A 22,027-nucleotide genomic window follows, 5' to 3' on the forward strand; every position below is an offset into this window, starting at 1 on the left:
GGGCCGAACTTGTGATCATGGTGTGTTTTATGATACCTTTAAGAGTTCTTCGTAATTTTAAACCTCATTTAAAGAAACATACATTTTCCTGCCAAAAAAACAATGGTTTTACTTATTGGTTGGATGTGAAATTTGATAACTTTATAATTCTTATGTAAATCATTCTTTGACAATCAAATTGTTGAATATTTAGGGACGTGTACGAGTTCATGTTTTTTTTGTATTGGAAACGCATTGTTCAGCTGCCATAAGAATTTCTATTTATGCACTTTGCCTTCTAGAACCCGCTTTTACATAAAATTTGGAAGAAATGAATGCCGTTAACCTTATTTGACGGTCAATAATGTCTTAGTTTTGACAGCTAATCTACAGTTGCCGTGTTTCCGAGGGCACCTGAATCTCTCTCGGAAGCACTTGACAGGAGGCTGTCCTTAGCTAGCTACGTTAGCTGCCGCAAGTCAACAACATACACAAATCCTCTGATTCAGACCTACGCCAATTTGTGGATGAGTGTAAGTTGCCAACTGTTTGTTAATAGACTCGTCATGTTCAGACACTTTAATCTGGTAGCTCTTCTCAACTCATGGCCTCAGCAGTGTTTGTTGTGCTTTTTGCGTCATTTAAATAGAGTCTAGACTAACAGTATGAGGTGTTGTCGTCAAAAAGAAGTAATTATGCTCAAAGTAATATCCAAAATTCCCTTGTACAGAATTATAACTTTTAAAACCCACACATTGTGACTCAAAGAGAACCCCGACTGATACTATTTTTCAGTCAAAGGTTAAGGCTGATTTATGGTTCCGCGTTAAACCGACGCAGAGCCTACGGCGTAGGGTACGCGTCGCCGCGTAGGCTACGCCGTACCCTACGGCGTAGGCGTTGCGTCGATTTAACGCAGAACCATAATACAGGCTTTAGTGACTGTGTTTTTAGTCACAAGGGTTCAAAGTTTAACAAATCACAAAAAACGCTGGTAGAATGTTATCTATCGTAATGTGGTTTATCTAGATGTTTAATCAACTTTGTTCTGTGACAACTCGAGGTGATAAGGCAGGTTGACAGGTTTTTTTTTTTTTTTTTTTTAATTCTTTATTTAAATCTCAAAATACAATGCAAAATTAAGAACAAGAGTAACATACAAATACAGACATTCGAGCACCATATAGAAAAGAAATAAACAAAAGAATATATAAAGATCAAGACAGTTGAATGTAAATTAAAAATAAATAAAAATAAAAACAACATAATGTGCGAGAGTAGGTTTCATGTAGTCAAATTGAAGAATTTACAGATGCCGATGGTTTTTTGTGCCTTTTTGTTTTTTGATGAGTAAATTGTCCTTATATATAGATCAAGTTCTTTTTTAAGTACAAGGAGTTCAGGTTTTCTGCGGATGAATTTGGACTTGTGTATGTGAAATTTAGCTAAAAATAAAAACAGATTAATAAAAAAGAAAGCGTCCCTATCTTTGTAGGCAGGTTGACAGGTTACATGTTGTTATGGACAGTTGTCATTGTGCAGCTGGCTGTTGCAGGTTGAGTGTGACCTCCTCCCTCCACGAGAGCTGAGGGGTCGAGCTAATGTCATCCAGTCCGGCTGACAGGGGGGGTCTGTCTGAGGCATCCCCAAACAACAACACCCTGGACCTGTTTGAGTCCGCTCAGACTGAGGCTACAGTCAGAACCGCTGAGGAGCAGGTGAGGGTTTGCATGTCATTGTGTGTTTAGGTGTTAATGTTATTGTTTTGTTTCTTGCTTTTTCTGATGCTTCTCTTTATGACAAGATTAGGGATGCAATGATACCACTTTTTCAAAATGTTGTGGTTATCAACATGTGCCCAGAATGTTGTGTGACTCTCCTGAGTAGACACATTTATGTTTTTGTCCCAAATTAACAAGATGACTTTTGATTTTTATGGTTGTGTTAGCTTCAGAATGAGTTTTATAATTTTCTTAACTTTGATTGAACAAGTTCTTTTCATATACTTTGGCATTCTAGGTCTCCCCAGTATGAGAAATGATTGCATTGAAATCATTTAAAAAAAAAAAAAAGTGGGGTCATTCAGAGAGAAAAAAAAGTTAAACTACTTTGATATATTTATTGAGAGAAACCACAGTGGAGTTGACTAGACAGGGAAAAAAAAGCAGAAACCACACATCAAGGTCTTAATGACTCGTTGCAAAAAATGAAAGGCCAGTTTTCACATGTTGTATCACAAGGATCCAAAATGAACTTTTAACCTGCCATAACACTATATTATGTTAGCCTAATTAAAGTCATTTGAAAAAGTACATTGAACAACCCCTGCTTCTGCATTTTGGCTTAGTTTTTGTTAAATTAATAATGACATTGTGTAATATGTGTTGTTGGCATCTGAGATCGTATTGGCTCATTTTTAAACCTGGTAAGGACCAGAACACTTTTTTTTTCTTTGATCAATCTAGAAAATTTGAAATCCTCACATGACCTTCATCCATTGCAGCATTTTGAAGAGACAATTTTAAATATGTAACATCAGGTAGAAAACCTTTAACTCATTCTTTCTGTCTTTAAAACATTGGATATTGTAGTGTAGAAAGCTCTGAAAAATAGTTGAGGGTGCCATCAGTTTCTTCCACTACCTAAATATCAGAAAGCTACAATTTCAAATTATTTCCCAGCCTCTGGCCGATGAAGTAAATTTATTAATCTTTATTTATTTTGCCCTTGGCTGTTGCCGATTTTGAATAGTTTATCAATCTGAAAACCAAAGTGACTCACAGTTTGCAAAAGTGTAAGTTTCTTTGTTCATTTGATGAAATGTTATATGTTACTAAATCCCATTAAGAGCTGAAAACTCAATGTTTGTGCTTCTGTCTGCTACAGAAATAGCTTCAGCATTGTTTGCTTACTGAGTGGCCGTCTATATAAAATGGAAATATTGATACATACTGTCTCTTTTTATGGTTTTCATCAATTTTGAAAACATATGGGGTTAGATATAAGTAGATCATAAGAGGTAATTAACCCTATCATAAGTTTCACTTTTTTGAGACTTTGTCATCAACAAAATGTTTCAAGCTTATTAGTAAGAGCTTTGCAAACACTGCACACACCCAGAGAAATATTTTTTAAAGGTTAATCAACCAGATTTAATTCCAGTTTCCAGTAAATCTTGTTATAAAACTGTACTCCCACTGCATTCCTCTGCACTTTAAATGTCATTATTAATTGTGCAGTTGTTTATGGGGTGTGGTATTGTGACAGATGGTGACGGGACCTTTGATTCGATATGGAAAAGAGAGAAGCCGTTTTACACATTAGATTATTTGTAGAGATAAGACATTTGTTGCAAATAGATTATTCAGGCACTGTGGCTGTTGTTGTGGAAGGAGAGACAAGACACTGCTTGTAGAGAAAGCAAGGCTTTGTGTATTTTGGCCATTCAGAGGCCTTTTGTTTCCTGACTGTCATTTGTTTCGTCTGATGGGACGGAAGGGTGCAGATTTCATTTAGACTGTTGCATTTGCTAATTTGTTTAACTACAGAGCTGATGTTCTGTTTTAGTTCTAAATAACTAAAACATACTGTAGGTATCTTTTGCAGACTTTTTTTTATTTCCTAATTGAGAAGTATAACTTTCATGAAGATGAGCTCTTAATCTCAGATTTTGATCATCATTTTTCCCAGGTTTTACGTGTGTCGGATGAGGCCTCTCCTTCCTCTACATCCTCTTTTGAGACACTTGATATGGAGTCGGTTCCAGCTCCTTACCAAGAAGTGCAACCTCACTGGTTCTTCTGTCGGCGAGCAGATGAAAGCACTTCCTGGCTTCCATTCAGCAGAGAGGACTCTGACAAACTGGAGAATGCCTACAATACTGGTAAGAGTGGCTATGGATTTTACATGTAGTGGGGAGAACAAGTAGTTGATACACTGCCGATTTTGCAGGTTTTCCCACTTGAAAAGCATGTAGAAGTCTGTCATTTTTATCATAGGTACTCTTCAACTGTGAGTGACAGAATCTAAAAAAAAAATCCAGAAAATCACATTGTATGATTTTTAAGTAATTAATTTGCATTTTATTGCATGACATAAGTATTTGATCACCTGTCAACCAGTAAGACTTCCGGCTCTCACAGACCTGTTAGTTCTTCTTTAAGAAGCCCTCCTGTTCTCCACTCATTACCTGTATTAACTGCACCTGTTTGAACTCGTCACCTGTATAAAAGACACCTGTCCACACACTCAATCAAACAAACTCCAACCTCTCCACAATGGCCAAGACCAGAGAGCTGTGTAAGGACATCAGGGATAAAATTGTAGACCTGCACAAGGCTGGGATGGGCTACAGGACAATAGGCAAGCAGCTTGGTGAGAAGGAAACAACTGTTGGTGCAATTATTAGAAAATGGAAGAAGTTCAAGATGACGGTCAATCTCCCTCGGTCTGGGGCTCCATGCAAGATCTCACCTCGTGGGGCATCAATGATCATAGGGAAGGTGAGGGATCAGCCCAGAACTACACGGCAGGACCTGGTCAATGACCTGAAGAGAGCTGGGACCACAGTCTCAAAGAAAGCCATTAGTAACACACTACGCCGTCATGGATTAAAATCCTGCAGCGCACGCTAGCTCCCCCTGCTCAAGCCAGTGCATGTCAAGGCCCGTCTGAAGTTTGCCAATGACCATCTGGATGATCCAGAGGAGGACTGGGAGAAGGTCATGTGGTCTGATGAGACTAAAATAGAGCTTTTTGGTCTAAACTCCATTCGCCGTGTTTGGAGGAAGAAGAAGGATGAGTACAACCCCAAGAACACCATCCCAACCGTGAAGCATGGAGGTGGAAACATCATTCTTTGGGGATGCTTTTCTGCAAAGGGGACAGGACGACTGCACCGTATTGAGGGGAGGATGGATGGGGCCATGTATCGCGAGATCTTGGCCAACAACCTCCTTCCCTCAGTAAAAGCATTGAAGATGGGTCATGGCTGGGTCTTCCAGCATGACAACGACCCGAAACACACAGCCAGGTCAACTAAGGAGTGGCTCCGTAAGAAGCATTTCAAGGTCCTGGAGTGGCCTAGCCAGTGTCCAGACCTGAACCCAATAGAAAATCTTTGGAGGGAGCTGAAAGTCCGTATTGCCCAGCGACAGCCCCGAAACCTGAAGGATCTGGAGAAGATCTGTATGGAGGAGTGGGCCAAAATCCCTGCTGCAGTGTGTGCAAACCTGGTCAAGAACTACAGGAAACGTCTAATCTCTGTAATTGCAAACAAAGGTTTCTGTACCAAATATTAAGTTCTGTTTTTCTGATGTATCAAATACTTATGTCATGCAATAAAATGCAAATTAATTACTTAAAAATCATACAATGTGATTTTCTGGATTTTTTTTTATAGATTCTGTCACTCACAGTTGAAGAGACCCTATGATTAAAAATTACAGACTTCTACTACAGACTTCTTTGAACGTTTGTAACGTGGTGGATGAAGTGTACATCATTAACAAAGAGTGAACTAAAAGCTTTGATTTGTCAGAACAGGACAGTTTTCTGTTTCGTCTTGGTTCTTAATAAATAGGCTTGGCTCGCTGGTAGTTATCAGTATCCTGTGAGCTGTAAACTGTATTATTTTTCTTTCTTTTTTGTGTTTTGAGGGTGAAATATGGTGTTCAGTGGAAGAGGCTTTGAGAAATATACAGAATCCATGTAGTAACTTCAACAAAAAAATATTATCTGTTGTTAAAGCAGTTCAATGTTTTTTCAGTCTTTTACAGACTGCAGAATAACAATATAATCCTGTAAGTAAAATACCGTGAACAAAAAACTTAATTACCAGTTCAGTTATGGTTTACGGTGTAAACAAACTATAGAGGTTTATACAGTCAATTATTTTTAGTAACACCTTTAACCTTAGATATTCCCCATATCTTTTGTCTTAAACATATACAGTTCCACGTATTTGAAAGTTTGTGATGGATCCCTTTACAAGTTTCACCTGCATCAGAGTACTTTCCCTTTTAGGTTTTTAATTGAGCCAAGACTGTGAATATTTTTCATATCTGTTTGCAGTAAAAAATGAAGAGAGGGATGTTGTTGTTGCTGTGGATGGGGAGCGATATGATGTACATTTAAAGGAGAGGATGCGTTATGCTCTTTATTGGGACCAAGCACCCACTGAAGTCCGCCGCTGCACCTGGTTTTACAAAGGAGATAAGGACACCAGATTCATGCCATACACTGAGGACTTCAGCAAAAGTCTGGAGGTAGTGTGATACTGATCCGGAGCTTTCATACCACACTTAACTTTCCCTGTTCCTTTATTTTCTTATTTATTGGTTATCCCATCTCATGTTCTATTTTTTGCAGGAAGCCTTTATGATAGCAGTAACATTGGATGAATGGAAAAGGAAACTGGACTTTCCCACTGGGGAGACTGTCATGTTACACAATCCTAAGGTGAACTGTTAAACTTTTGTACATTTGTACATGTCAAAGCTCCATCATGGGATCCAATATTACACTGCATTAAAATCATGAGTAGAAAGTCATGGCAAATTACATTTATTTTAAAGAAGGATGGCAAAAGCTTACTTGCCAAACACAAACATGCTTAATAATGTTTAAGCTATATATATATATATGTGTGTATATATATATATATATATATATATATATATATATATATATATATATATATATATATATATACATATATGTGTGTGTGTGTGTAAGTGTATAGGTTTTTTGTTTTATTTCCATTTTTAATGTTCTTTTTTTTTCATTTATTTATCTTTTTATTACCCCTTTCTCAGCTTATAATGCAGTATCAGCCATTGGGAATGCAGGATGAGTGGGCTACTTCCCCTTCCGAGCAAATTCGCCCGCGCACAGTCAAAAGGGGAGTTGACAGCATCCCTGTTGAAATCCCTGATGGTATGTCTGTTGATTCAGATTTATTCAAGCATTACCCAGCGACAATATTTCTTACCTAATCAAGCATGTTTATTTCCAGGGGAACCAGAGCAGGTGGACCATCTTGTTTTTATGGTGCATGGCATCGGCCCAGCATGTGACCTGCGCTTCAGATCAATCATACAGTGTGGTAAGTGTATGTTTGTGTGTGTGTATATATATGTGATTTATTCATTTTATGACCCCTTTTGATCTTGTCTGTCTCCAGTAAATGACTTCAGGAATGCGTCGCTGTCACTCCTGGCCACCCATTACAAGCGTGCTCAGCTGGATGGACAAGTTGGCAGAGTGGAGTTCCTTCCAGTCAACTGGCACAGCGCTCTGCATGGAGATGCAACTGGAGTGGACGAGTAAGTATAAGACTGAGTTGTACTATGTCTCTACTATTTTATATCTGTTAACTACTGTACTGAAAGTGGTCCAACTTACTTTTTTCCCCCGTTTGTACCTATCCACTTCCCAGGGACATCCAGAGGATTACTCTACCCAGCATCAGCAGACTCAGAAGTTTCACGAATGACACACTGTTGGACTTATTTTTCTACAACAGCCCTACTTACTGCCAGACCATAGTGGACACGGTGGCCTCGGAGATCAACAAGCTGCATGCCCTCTTTAAGTGCAGACACCCGGAATTCAATGGGCCAGTTTCCATAGTTGGCCATAGCTTGGGTTAGAATGGTGCAAACATCGAAAAACAAGCTGTTTTCACACATGCAATACACAGTGATGTTTGCGACGGTTGGAATATGATCATGCAAATGTATGCAGAATTTGGTTTGGACGTAGCAGATATTATTCAGTGGTATATCGTCTGGAGAGGAGCAGATAGGATAATTTACTGAAAGTATGCATGCTCGTATGTGCTGCTATATGATCTTTTCTATGCCGAGCAGCATGTCAATTCATCATTCAATGATGTTGTCATCATGAAGCCTCATCCATCATTCCTATTCTGTTAAAAAGGAAAAGCTATCACACCATACTATTTTCATCATGTCCTGCCTTTGTGGCACTCTAGATTAGTGCTCTCTCCTGCACTCACTCTGTGAGAAAACTGTGGAAAAAGTCAGGGCCAAACTGTATGTGCCTGAATCTGAACATTTGTAGTTTCCATGTGTGAAAACAGCTGTACATTAACAACCAAGTGGTACATCAAACCGCTGAATATCAACTCTCCTTTTCTCTCTTCTTCCTCAGGCTCTCTGATCCTATTTGACCTGCTAACCAATCAGAAGAATGGATCTGAAATGAGAGTGAGGGTGCAACTTATATTACTCATGAAAGGATAACATTAGTAGATTGACACAGAGGTTGCATATTTCTTTGTATTTAGGAAAGGCTTGTCTCCTTCTATTGTTAAGGTGCCTATTGGTGTGCTGCCTTGTCTAAGCATGGATACACTGGAGCAGACTCTGAACAGATTGGGCCTACAACAATACCTGGATACACTTCAGACAGAAAACCTTGATCTGGAATCACTGGTATCACAATATTCTAATTTATTATGGTCATACAAACAAAGTGTATATTAAATTTTTGTCAAAGTGATTTTTGAAAAATCCTCCTCCTCTTTTAGGCTCTCTGCCAAGACAGTGATCTCAAAGATTTAGGAATTCCTCTTGGACCTCGGAAGAAGATCTTAAACTACATTGGGAGGATGAGGCTTCCAGAGGTCTGCCATAACCCTAAATATTTTAGTTTTTCCTACTTTAGTCCATTTGACCATGACACAGTTGAGTTTTTGTGCGGTGCATGTCCAACCAGTTTAGATAAATTGACTGATTGCTTGCTCCGTCACATGATTTTAGGAGTTCTTTTGAATTTCAATATGTATATACCTATTTGAAAGTAGCAAGTTTGCTATTGACAAGAAATATATGTATACTATTTAACCTAATTTAAAAATAACTGTCTCTTCATTTAAACAGGAGTGTAAAATGGCAGCAGTACAAGAGGGGCAGGAGTCACAAGTTCCACCGAATATGAACAGTGATGGCAAACAGTCTTCAGGATTGCCACCCAAGCGGTCCAGTTTCCACAGAGCACAGTCTATCACCAGTGCTGTTGACTATGAACACTTTGATGTCGGCATTGGACAGGTAGCACACATGGATACAAATAAAGTATGATTTTTATTTAATTCATTTTATTTTTGGGAGGTGAAGCTTTGGTGCATCACCTGTGGTGCTTTTTTCCTCCTCCCGCTTGCCTGGACAGCCCAATGGAGGCATAGCCAAGGGACAGGTGTGTCTTACATGGTGTCCACTTTGTCTCAGGCCTCGCCTCTAGATGTCTCTACATCTCTTGGCAACTGAATTGTTGTGGCATTTTCTGAGCAAAAGAATTTCCATGACAGAGTTGTGCAACCCCAAGTCACACTCTGTATTTGCGCTCACACGTTGTCATTCCTGCATGAGTTGTTATCTCCCCAATTTCTTCCCAAACTACATCTCTTGAGACACAAAAGGTATTATATAATTTCCATTTGTCCGAGTGGATTTATGTGTGTCCTCATAGAACAAGGCTGCCCATTTCTGGTCCTTGAGGACCGCTATCCTCCATGTTTTAGGTGTTTCCCTGCTTCAACACATCTGATTCAAATGACTGTGTCATTAACAGACTTTTGATTTTGATGACATGCTAATGACGGTCCTTTCATTTGCATCAAGCGTTTTGAAGCAGGGAAACATCTAAACCACGCACGACAGTGGCTCTTGAGGACTGGAATTGGGCAACTCTGTCACAGATGGATCACTTTTTAAATCCATCATCAAAAGATGTATTAGCTCAAGTTTCTCACTATCTTCTCTCCATAGGTATCCATTGATTACCCACAACTAGCATTCCACCCTCAGATGTTTTTTGCTTTTGGCTCTCCTATTGGAATGTTCCTCACTGTACGGGGACTTAAACACATTGATCCAAACTATGCCTTCCCAACTTGCAAGAGGTTTTACAACATCTACCATCCAGTAAGTAACGACTATATTATGTAATTATGTATATTTTTACATTTGCTTTTTCTGGTACATTTGCTAGCCCCTCGCCCCAAAATGAGTTCATTAGCTTTTATTTAGCAGTTTGTTTTTTTTCTTTCAATTATAGATATTTTAAAATAATGATGTTTTTGAATGTTGCAACATGTTAAGGTTGAATAATTTTGCCGCACTTGTTGCATCCTATTGTGTATATAAACCAACTTCTACGATCAAAGAGAACCTTTGCTATCAGGCTGGTTTAAGACCACGGTTTTCAGGGGTCAACTCATAGGTGGTGTGTTCAGATTACACAATTTACTGTCTTGTAATCAGGTCTCTTGGACTCTGTTCAGACCTTGTATTAAAATGTCTCCATCCACCCCTTACCTTGGTGATATCCCTTTCAGGATTCCCATCCACATGGTGACCTCACCAGATACTTTGTTCTCTCACTGGATGAGCTTAAACATTTGCAATGACTGGCAAGCACCTTTGATGAGTCCTTGAGTTGTTCACACATAATCTATGGTTGACTTCTGACCACCTGCTATTTAGGATTGATCCTCAGGCCAGCTTTGTGACTTGCAAATGGGGTTTAAAATTGGTAGTCTGAAAGAATCTTAAAAAAAATATTTAAAAATCTTACCCTGCATAATGAAAGAGAAAACCTACTGTCCCTGTAATCCTCATTTAGTATGATCCTGTTGCCTATCGGATAGAGCCCATGATTGTTTCAGAGGTGGATCTGGAGCCGATGCTAATACCTCACCACAAAGGCAGAAAGAGGATGCACCTGGGTACTTTTCTTTCAACACTTGTCTTTATTGGACATACTAATGTATGAGCCTGTGTATAATGAGCCTTTATTCAATGTTTTATTCTAAAAGAACTAAAGGATAGTTTGACCCGAATGAGTATGGATTTGAAGAACAATGTATTGGGATCATTACGGACAGCATGGCAGTCGTTTGCCAGACTACCTGTTACTGCACTGCCCCCTGTGGAGGGAGGCCAAACAACACATGAGGCAAACTCTCCAGAGGCACAGGGTAGGAAAGCACATTTATTAATGTGTGTGTGTGTGTGTGTGTGTGTGTGTGTGTGTGTGTGTGTGTGTGTGTGTGTGTGTGTGTGTGTGTGTGTGTGTGTGTGTGTGTGTGTGTGTGTGTGTGTGTGTGTGTGTGTGTGTGTGTGTGTGTGTGTGTGTGTGTGTGTGTATTGTGTGTATGTACACTTGTGTGAAAAAGTGTTTGCCCCCTTCCTGATTTTTGCATGTTTGTCACACTTAAATGTTTCAGACAACAAACAAACAAATTTAAATATTAGACAAAGATAACACAAGTAAACACAAAATTAGTGTCCGACCGATCAGCCTTTTTTTCGATTATTTCGATCACCGATTAGGGCGAAATCAAAAAGACCGATAGCCAATATCAGCCGATACGATTATTACCCTTTTTTACCTTTTTGGGAGAAAACAAATTTCAATACAAGAATTCATTTAAATGAATGGTGAGCAATTTATTGCTTTAACTAGGAAGGACAGCAATATTCACTTCGCACGGCTCACACATCAAAAGTGCAAATTATGGAACATCAAACAAAACAAGCAGCATTTCAGTTATTAAAAATAACATTAAGTGAATTTTCTCTTTACATAAAATAAAAAAGCTGCCTATAAAAAATTACAAATTAAGAGGAATAACAGCCTCAATTTTAGAACAGTCAGGCACAATACTCCCAATTCCCAGACCCAAACCACAGCAAGTGCCTACTTGGAGGTAGTAACAGTAAGCTAACTAGTACACATGACAAACAACCAAACAGTACAGGTTGTGAAAATGGCTACACAGGTTGTTTTTTTAAGTGCAAATATTTATTTAAGTTTACTTAAGTTTGAGCATGTTGAACATTCTTAATACAAAAAGAAAATGCAGTATTTCAGTAAATTTCTTAATTTTTCTTTAAAAACATTTTTTTTTTCGATTTCGATTTTTTTTGGGGGGGGGGCCGATACCGATTATTAATAAAATTATGAATATCGAATTCGATAATCGGCCACGGTCGATTATCGGTCGCCCACTACACAAAATGCAGTTTTTAAATGAAGGATGAAAGAAAAATCCAAACCTACATGGCCCTGTGTGAAAAAGCGATTGCCCCCTAAACCTAATAACCGGTTGGGCCACCCTTAGCAGCAACAACTGCAATCAAGCATTTGCGATAACTGGCAATTAGTCTTTTACAGCACTGTGGAGGAATTTTGTCCCCCTCATCTTTGCAAAATTGCCACATTGGAAGGTTAACTGCCATTGAGCATTAACTACCGTTTTCAGGGCATGCCACAGCATCTCAATCGGATTCAGGTCGGGACGTTGACTAGGCAACCCCAAAGTCTTCATTTTGTTTTTCTTAAGCCATTCAGAGGTGGACTTGCTGGTGTGTTTTGGATCATTGTCCTGCTGCAGAACCCAAGTGGCTTCAGCTTGAGGTCACGAACAGATGGCCAGACATTCTCCTTCAGGATTTTTTGGTAGACAGCAGAATTCATGGTTCCATTTACCACAGCAAGTCTTCCAGGTCCTGAAGCAGCAAAACAGCCCCAGACCATCACATTACCACCCCCATATTTCATATGTATGATGTTCCTTTTCTGAAATGCCGTGTTACTTTTACGCCAGATGTAATGTGACATACACCTTCCAAAAAGTTAAACTTTTGTCTCGTCAGTCCACAGAGTATTTCCCCAAAAGTCATGGGGATCATCAAGATGTTTTCTGGCAAAAATGAGACAAGCCTTTATGTTCTTTTTGCTCAGCAGTGGTTTTCGTCTTAGAACTCTGCCATGCAGGCCATTTTTGCCCAGTCTCTTTCCTATGGTGGCGTTATGAACAATGACCTTAATTGGGGCAAGTGAGGCCTGCAGGTCTTTGGAATTTGTTCTGGGGTCTTTTGTGACTCTTGGATGAGTCGTTGCTGCGCTCTTGGGGTCATTTTGGTCGGCCGGCCTTCCTGGGAAGGTTCACCACTTTTCCTTGTTTTCGCCATTTGTGGATAATTGCTGTCACTGTGGTTCGCCGGAGTCCCAAAGCTTTAGAAATGGCTTTGTAACCTTTTCCAGACTGATAGATCTCAATTACTTTGTTTCTCATTTGTTCCTGAATGTCTTTGGATTGCAGCATGATGTCTAGCTTTTGAGGATCTTTTGGTCTACTTCACTTTGTCAGGCAGGTCCTATTTAAGTGATTTCTTGATTGAGAAGAGGTGTGGCAGTAATCAGGCCTGGGTGGGGCTGCATTTTGTGCTTACTTGTGTTATCTTGGTCAAATATTTAAATTTGTTTGATAATCTGAAACATTTAAGTGTGACAAACGTGCAAAAAAATACGAAATCAGAAAGGGGGCAAACACTTTTTCACACAACTGTGTGTGTATATATATATATATATATATATATATATATATATATTACATTATATTGTATATTATATGAGAGAGAGGTATTTCAAGGAAGGAGAGCGAGCTGGAGAATGTGGTCGAGATTTAATATGTAACAGAATGTCCACATTCTAATCTGGCATATCTAATATTGTCCTATTGTACGCCTCTCACCCCTCTCTGCATGTCGTTACCCTACCCTTCCTATCTGCTGGCTTCTCCCTCTTCCCCCCTCTTTTGCTACCTTATATTGAACCTCAGCTTCAGCAGCAGATAGTTCTGCTGCTCAGAGGGAAGACAAAAGTGCTGATTTTTGGACTAAAATACTGGAGTGGCCAAAGGCCCTTCAAAAACATTACTTAAAAGGTAAGACAGGGTAGTGATTATACTGAAATGATTTAAGAAAATCAGTACATTCACTCCTTTTAAACAATTGTGACGTTAGTAATCAACAATGTAGCAGAGTATCTGTAAACCCCCAAAGATTTTGTGAAAACCTGTGACTTTATATAAATGGTTTTGCCTTTACATGCATCTTAACTGCATCAGCAGTAATCTGCTTTAATGAATTTATCTTCATAATTTAAAAAATAAATACATAAAGAGGCTGCATGCAATAGTATTTTACTGATTTCTTCTGATAGATGTGATAACTGATTTGGTAATAAAACATTATGCTCAGTTACAGGGGGTTGTTATTGCATTATTGTAGCACATTCACAATGATTTGTCATGCTTAACACTGTTGCCACAGGTTCTCACTGCTCACCTGCCCACAATCCCCCAACATACTTAACCCCTACACCACCTGTTACATGTTTAGAAATTTTAACTGAAACATGAATTTACTGACTCATCCCTCAGGCCTTCTCCTCCCTGTCCTGCTGCAACTGCTTATTGGGTGTATTTACTGAATACTTCACTGATGGTGATATTTAACGCTCTAGTATCTGGCTCAACCAGAACAAGTGGCAATAATACTGAATGAGTTATGACTGTGTTTTGTGGTTTTGTTTTGTAGTTTGACAGTCTGCTGAAACTGAACCTGTACGTGTTTTTTGCTTTTAGAAGATCACCTTTGGTAGGTGCATGTTGGTTCATGTCCTGCAGCTTCCCCACAAAATCTGCCAGTTCATTAACTGACTCAAGGGAAAACAGGTGTTTTAAAAGACTGTAGCGTTAAATGACACGTTTCCCATACTTTTCACAACATGCATGTTAAAGACGACTCATAGGTTTTCATTTGTAACTGTCAAATACTGTAATTTTATTTCACTTTAACAAATGAAAAGTTTTGATGTTTTAATGTCACATTTGCACTCTTGCATAGGGAGATTGTGAGAATTGGACAGTCAGTATGCATGGGAAGCTTAAAGCTAGTGGTTTAGAGTTAAGTATAAATGCATTTTGTTCTTTGTGTGGGGTATTGAAGAGATCACTTCCTTTCTTTCTTTTTTTAGGACAATAATTACTGGTTTCAAGCATAGCATCTCAGAAAAAGGTCAAAGCAAAAAGCTGATTCTGTTGGTAATTGGTGTACCGTACTAGAAATCTATTCAGAAAATGTCAAACCGTAAATCCTTAAGTACTTTGCCATTCAAATAATCCTGAACCATTTCAAGTCTGCTAAACCTTTTTAGACATTAGGTTAAAATTCCTTTACTGAATAGTATATGTTACTGAAATACAACACAAATTCATCTGATCCCTTCAGCCTTTGATATTTTACACATTTCAGTAAGAAAACAAAAAAAAAACACAATTTGAGCTTTTAATAACATTAGTATAACATATTTTGGGCATCTATAGTATAAGAAATATATATGTTCTTTGATCATGCAGGTACTTACAAATGTCATGAGTAGACAGTGAAGGAGTAAGGTGTGATTTGTCAGTCAATGCAGCAAAGTAAAAATAATGTACATTGTGTTTCATTTAGCTTGGTTTGAATGCTAATTTCTGCAGACAGAAGCCACTCTTTTGTGCGTCATCTGATTATTTGTTGTAGTTTTACATGGTACAGTACAATGAATCAAAACAGATAGAGGACGCTGGTATTGTTGTCTGCCTTTTATATCTTTATGCGTATTGTCTTGTGTCCCTGCAGAAATGTTTGTGGAGGCAGAGTCATCAGTATCAGCAGAGCAGACAGACCAGCCAGAGATTAGCATGGGGAAATTGAATGGAGGACGACGGATTGACTACGTGCTTCAGGAAAAACCCATTGAGAGCTTCAATGAATACTTGTTTGCCATCCAGTCTCATCTATGTTACTGGTGAGTCATGTATTTATGTGGAGGAGATGACTGCTGCAATTATTCTCTTATGTGTTTTGTATTACTAATTTATTTGTCACACTTATAATAATTTGTCTGTCTTTCTGTCTGTTAGGGAATCTGAGGACACAGCTCTCCTGCTGCTGAAGGAGATTTATGACAAGCTAGGTGTGGCTTTTGAACAGCCACAACAGTAATAAAGTTGTACAAAAACAGACGTGCTTACATGACACTAACCTGAAAATGAAGGACAACTGAGAAAACCAGAGATTGGACAATCCTTCTCCAGGATGCCTTACTGCCTGCGTGTTAACTGACTGCCAAAAACTCTCATCGTCTAACAGAGGAGGCCATCTGGCTGCAGTTAGGTGGTCTTGGTTTAGATATGTTTGTAAAAAAGGAATGAGGGGGGGCTCTCGATTTTAGTTCTGATAGTTTATTCAGACTCACCAAAGCACCACATATATGCCCCAATTGCACTTTCTTTCATTATTTCACCTTAGTTTGCACTTTCATGTTAAAATCATGACATGGCGGAGAAAAAAATAAGTATGTATGTGTATATATATGTGTATATATATATATATATATATATATATATATAAATAAATAAAATCACGAATGACTAGTATATATTAGTCATTCTTGATTACAAGAAAACACGCACAATGATGTACATGTATATTGCTTAAAAATTGGATTGTATGGAATTGATTTTCTTTACAATTCAGAAGAAAAATATATTTAAAAATTCAGGAATTCAGTCAAACATACTAGATTATTTTCTGTTACACTTGAATATATTTTATTTTAAAAATCGAAGCTGTCTTGACCAAGTCAAGTCCTTTCCTTCAGGCTTTACCTTTTATAAAGAGTTTGCTGAGTTTCTTTTTTTCATTTTAGAAAATGAAAGTGGATGTTTTGTCTGTTACGGGTTTCCTGGCAGCTTTACTCTTTCTTCCTCTATCCATGCCACTTGAAACCTGTAGCAGCGACTCCAGTGTTTTTGCAGTGTTATATTTGTTAGGTTTTACTCCTGTGGTTTCACATAGTTCATGCTGTGTGCACCTTACCTTTTATTAACATTATTTGTTTGTTGATATGTTTGATTATACTGTTCATATATATCTGAATGAAGTAATCCTCGTGAAGAATTATGTCAGAACTGACATGCAGAAATCAAGGTGTTTTAAAAGGACAATGTTTTGTCTTCTTATGGTTTATGTCTGCACTGAAAGTCCATGTGTGTAAAGTATGTAAGGAAATGTCATTTTGACTCGCTTTTCTCCAAGTCAGTGCCATTCCTCCTCTACATTTTTTTTTCAGTTACTGACAGTTTTATTCTTATTCTTTTATTCTTTGGTCCATGACAATGATGAAGTATATTTTCATGTCTGTTAAAACGTGATTGATTTCAAAACAATCTTATAGACAGCCCAAACTTTTGTTTCATCTAAGGGGCCAAATCACATGTATTTCTCATATCAGTTCTTTTGTATTGATTTATTACGGATAACTTCTCTCTGTACTGCATGCATTTCTTTGAATTGTTACAGCAGAGTTTATTTGCATATTCTTGTCTTTGCTTAATTCATAAACCCTAAAATCTTTAAAATTCTCAAGGTGGAATAAGTGGAATTTTTGGAAAACAAAAAAAGTTGCACAAATTTTATTAAAAGAGTACATTTAAAATAATTAGATTATATGTGTTCCAAAGCTTTTTAGATAATTTTATATGAACACATTTGTGATAGTGTCAGCAAATTAGATATGGATTTTACAACATAAGATCCACACTCCAAAGTGTACAAACTTTATGTGACATACATTTTTCGTAATGAGAGTGATTTTTTTATGCACTAGTAGGGATCCATAGACCACCACCACCAAAGCTTTAACTGGCTCCTTACACAGCCTTTTTGGCATATCATCCGCACAATTAAGGAATAAACCTCCTGGAGTGGTTGTTTTTCTTACTTTAGAAGTGTTCTGAACAAAAAGTTACCTTGTTATAATACCTGGTATTATGTCACTTTGAATCTCTCCATTATCTGTTATGAATTTTAACATCTTAACAGTTTCAGCAGATTTTTGCATGATCCCGGTTTTCTCATTTTTTTGTTACCCCTGTTGTGGCATTTGATACTTGTTTAGACATGCTTTAAAACAAAAACTAGACGCACCAATATTGTGGTAACATGTTTTATGTGCCATAATAAAATATTTCTTGGCGTTTGTCGTGTTATTTGGAGTTTACTGGAGCATGATTACTTAGATTCCAAATCACATGCATCTACTGCTATTTGTGTAGTTTTTTTTTTTTTTTTTTTTTTTTTTTTTTTAAATATTGTTGGCATCATGAAGTAACCCATTTTTTAGTAGATTAATCAAAGATTGTGTGGCGTTCAATACAACAACGTTTAGCATAGTGCTGGGCGGTATACCGTTTCATAACGAATACCGGTGTTTAATTTTCTTATGATATGAATTTTTCATATACCGTAATACCGGTGAGTATGTACAGTAGCATACACAACGTTGGGAACGCCGCGTGGACACTGCTTGTGAGGGGACTGTTTAGCAGTAGTGATGCACCGTTTGTTCGGTAACCGAAATTGTTCCGCCGAAAATGGCAAAAAAAACACTTTCGGTGTTCGGTGGAATAAGTGGGAAAAAACCGAACAATTAATAACGGCGTTGTAATATAAGGAAATAGGCTGACCGCTCCCGTACCGGTTGCGCACCACAAACATAAATCGTTGGCCAACCAAAAAGTAACCACATAAGAATTTTACCTAACATTCACCAGGAGGTGGAACCAAAACAACATAATGCTGGGAAATTAAAAAATGTTCAGTTTTTTATGTTCAATAAATATATTCTACCTTGCAATTTTGTAAAATATTTTTTTCTTTGAAAAGCATGCCTAAATCAAATTTATTTTATTTGATTTGACAGTAAAATAGGCCATTCTAAGCCAATTTACTGCAGCAATTCCTTTCCAAATCATTAGAAAATGTGGTTAACACCCAGTTGTGCATGAAAAAAAAAATACCGTGAAACCGATATAATTTTGAAAAATACCGTGAAATAAATTTTTGGTCATACCGCCCAGCACTAGTTTAGCACCATAGCTGCTTTCACTTGTCACCAAGTCTGGTCCTCAAAATCTGCTGTCCCGCATGTTTTGGATGTTTCCCGGCCTCAGCACACCTGATTCTAATTAACGGTCCTCATCAGCTTCTTATCAAGGTCTGGACAGCTCTGTGGACGCAGCTCCTTGTATCACGGTGTGCTGAAGCAGGGTAGCATGTAAAACATGCAGGACAGTACATCTCGAGGACCAGGGTTGAAGACCACTGCGAGTGTCAAATGTGCGTTTTAATCTTAAATCAGGTGAACCTGTCGGCTCGAGCATGCGCAGTTGATTTTGACGTGCGTCTTTGGGCAACAATGAGGCAAGTTCAAATCGTAAACTAACATTTCTGGTCCTGTCATTTAAAGCTTTTTGTAACGCAAACGTTTTTAATATATTTGTCATTTTATTATTTTTTTTAAAACTTGTGCTTTTTATTATTTTCACCTCCTTTTCTTATCATTTTATTTCATTTATTTGTTATTTAAGCGTACTCTTAAATCAGCAACTTGTGCTTTTTATTATTTTACCTTTTCTCATAATTTTATTTCATTTTATTTGTTATTTACTGTCTAATTATGATTGTGCTATATAAATAAACTTGCCTTGCCTTATAGCGTTTAACGACAAGCCATTAAAAAAAAAAAAAGTTAAAGCTTCAATTCCTCGTTCAGGCCGTGAAGACGCTGCAGGTCAGTCGGATTCAGACTTTGGCGTGTTGCGGAACACTTTAGATTTAGTTTTACACGGATTTTTGAGCATTTTATACCCCAAAATGGTGGCAAACTAGTTATTTTTGCCTAAAATGAAACTCACCGTTTTATCTCGTGAATAACCTTTGAATGGCTCAGTCACATCACGAAACTATTGGAAACTCCCTAGACACTAGGGAGTGTTTCTTTGTTTTATTTTTTACAGTCCAAAGTATTCTTTCAATATGCTTTAAAACCTTTAGTTGATTTATTTAACAGTTTGTCCTGTAGTTTAATTCCCCCACCAGTAGATGGCACTGCAGCACCCTCACTCCCAGCCTCAGCTCTGAAGTTGCACAATGTTTGTGGTTGTTTGTCGTGTAGAAAATATGAAGAGGTCACTCAGAAATTAAGATGTTCATGTGATTCATTTCAGCAGGGGGAAAGTTAACCAAGGGTTCTCTGTAGTTGTCAAAGAGCGTTTTATCCTGGATCTGGGCATGACTGAGTGACCCTTCAGTAGTCTGAGGAGTTGAGTCATTCCTCATTTAATCCAGAGACTGGGGGCCGATAAATAGTCTTCCTTATTTACAAAATGTATAAAAGAAAGACATGATATGTTATCATATATTAGATAACGCATTCCATGGCGTTCTTTTATACATTTTGTAAATAAGGACATAACTATTTTTTTTCTCATCCTAATTGGGTTGTTTGTTAGTCCTAATCAGTTTATCAGTCTGGCACAGGATATTTGTTGCATTTCTACCACTCTTGGCGGTATCTCCCATCTTCAGTTTGTGACTTCCAACCCATACTCTGTACAGATGTTTATTTAAAACTGTTCCCAATTATAAAGCTTCAGGGCTACAGACCAGCCTATTCTTGCCACTTCTTCAATCTGCCGTTGATACATGGCATCAATTGGCTTCTCTTACCATTATGCTTTCTTTTTCCTTCATCTCTTCTTCCTCTTAACTGGATTTCTGCTGCTTGAGATGTTTTCTCAGCGATTCATCATGAGAGGCCCTTTTCTGAATGTATTTCTGGATGATGGGGACTTTTATACTCGCTGATCCCTGGCCTCCCTCTTTCTGTTCCATGAGTCTTGTGGTGTTGGAAAATCTTTCTATTAATTGCATTTTTTTTATAAGGTTTTTTTTTTTGTTTTTTACTTCTTTTTTTTTTTCATCAGTGGTTTCCATTTTTCTGCTAAACCAGTGGGGTACCTGACTGGCAGGGCTGGTTGTATATCTCTCATCATCATCCTGGAACCCCCCGCCAAAAAAAAAGTCCCAGGGGAAAAAAAACCCCCCCACACAACTTAATGCCTTTCATTCATATTTTGTTGTTTTGATATAGTTTTGTTTATTTATTATTTTATTATTATTTTGATATAGATACAGTCAGTCCGGAAAGTATTCAGAACGCTTCACTTTTCCCACATTCTTTTATGTTACAGCCCTATTAATAGGAATAAATAAATTTTTTGTCTCAGAATTCTACACAAAACACCCCATAATGCCAACATGAGAAGTTTTGATGCGACTTTTGTAAATTTATTAAAAATAAAAATAACAAGAAATCATATGAGCATAAGTATTCATAACGTTTGCTTAATACTTTGTAGAAGCTCCTCTAGCAGCAATTACAGCCTCAAGTCTTTTTGAATAGGTTGCTACAAGTTTGGCACACCTATTCTTGGGCAGTTTTGCCCATTCTTCCTTACAGACCCTCTCAAGCTCCATCAGGTTGGATGGGGAGTCGGTGTACAGCCATTTTCAGACCTCTCCAGAGATGTTGGATGGGATTCAGGTCTGGGCTCTGGCTGGGCCACTCGAGGACATTGACATGGTTGTTCTGAAGCCACTCCTTTGATATTTTGGCTGTGTGCTTTGGGTCGTTGTCCTGCTGAAAGATGAAGTGTCGTCCTAGTCTGAGGTCAACAGCACTCTGGATCAGGTTTTCATCCAAGATGTCTCTGCACATGGCTGCATTCATCTTTCCCTCACTCCTGACTAGTCGCCCAGGTCCTGCTGATGAAAAACACCCCCACAGCATGATGCTGCCACCACCATGCTTCACTGTAGGGATGGTGTTCTCCAGGTGATGAGCGGTGCCTGGTCTCCTCCAAACACGACGCGTGGAATTCATGCCAAATAGTTCAATCTTTGTCTCATCAGACCAGAGGATTTTTTTTCTCGTGGTCTGAGAGTCCTCCAGGTGCCTTTTGGCAAACTCCAGTCGGGCTGCCATGTGCTTTTTAGTAAGGAGGGGCTTGCGCTTGGCCACTCTACCATACAAGCCTGATTGGTGGATTGCTGCAGAGATGGTTGTCCTTCTTGAAGTTTCTCCTCTCTCCACAGAGGAACGCTGGAGTTCTGACAGAGTGACCGTCGGGTCCTTGGTCACCTCTCTGACTAAGGCCCTTCTCCCCCGATTGCTCAGCTTAGGCGGGCGGCCAGCTCTAGGGAGATTCCTGGTGGTTCCAAACTTCTTCCATTTAAGGATGATGCAGGCCACAGTGCTCACTGGGACCTTCAAAGCAGCA

General features: G+C 38.4%; 1 protein-coding gene across 2 annotated transcripts; it reads left to right on the forward strand.

Moving 5' to 3' along the window:
* The first annotated feature begins 1,518 nt into the window (after nt 1–1,518).
* ddhd2 (DDHD domain containing 2) lies at nt 1,519–17,883 on the forward strand. Of its 2 annotated transcripts, XM_061729080.1 has the most exons (19): nt 1,519–1,697; nt 3,670–3,862; nt 6,052–6,245; nt 6,349–6,438; nt 6,795–6,915; nt 6,995–7,084; nt 7,163–7,304; nt 7,418–7,626; nt 8,155–8,210; nt 8,319–8,438; nt 8,534–8,629; nt 8,886–9,080; nt 9,175–9,201; nt 9,774–9,929; nt 10,630–10,732; nt 10,823–10,984; nt 13,634–13,738; nt 15,480–15,648; nt 15,764–17,883. In XM_061729080.1, exons 1-19 carry the CDS (start codon nt 1,581–1,583, stop codon nt 15,843–15,845), a joined length of 2,427 nt encoding a protein of 808 aa, XP_061585064.1. In that variant the 5' UTR covers nt 1,519–1,580; the 3' UTR covers nt 15,846–17,883. The 2 variants fall into 2 exon arrangements, with proteins under 2 accessions (XP_061585064.1, XP_061585065.1); XM_061729081.1 differs by lacking the exon at nt 9,175–9,201 and having other exon boundaries at nt 1,521–1,697; nt 8,886–9,056.
* Nucleotides 17,884–22,027: the final 4,144 nt, after the last annotated feature.

The sequence above is a fragment of the Cololabis saira genome, chromosome 9 (assembly GCF_033807715.1).
Source record: "Cololabis saira isolate AMF1-May2022 chromosome 9, fColSai1.1, whole genome shotgun sequence".
NCBI classification, from domain to species: Eukaryota; Metazoa; Chordata; class Actinopteri; order Beloniformes; family Belonidae; genus Cololabis; species Cololabis saira.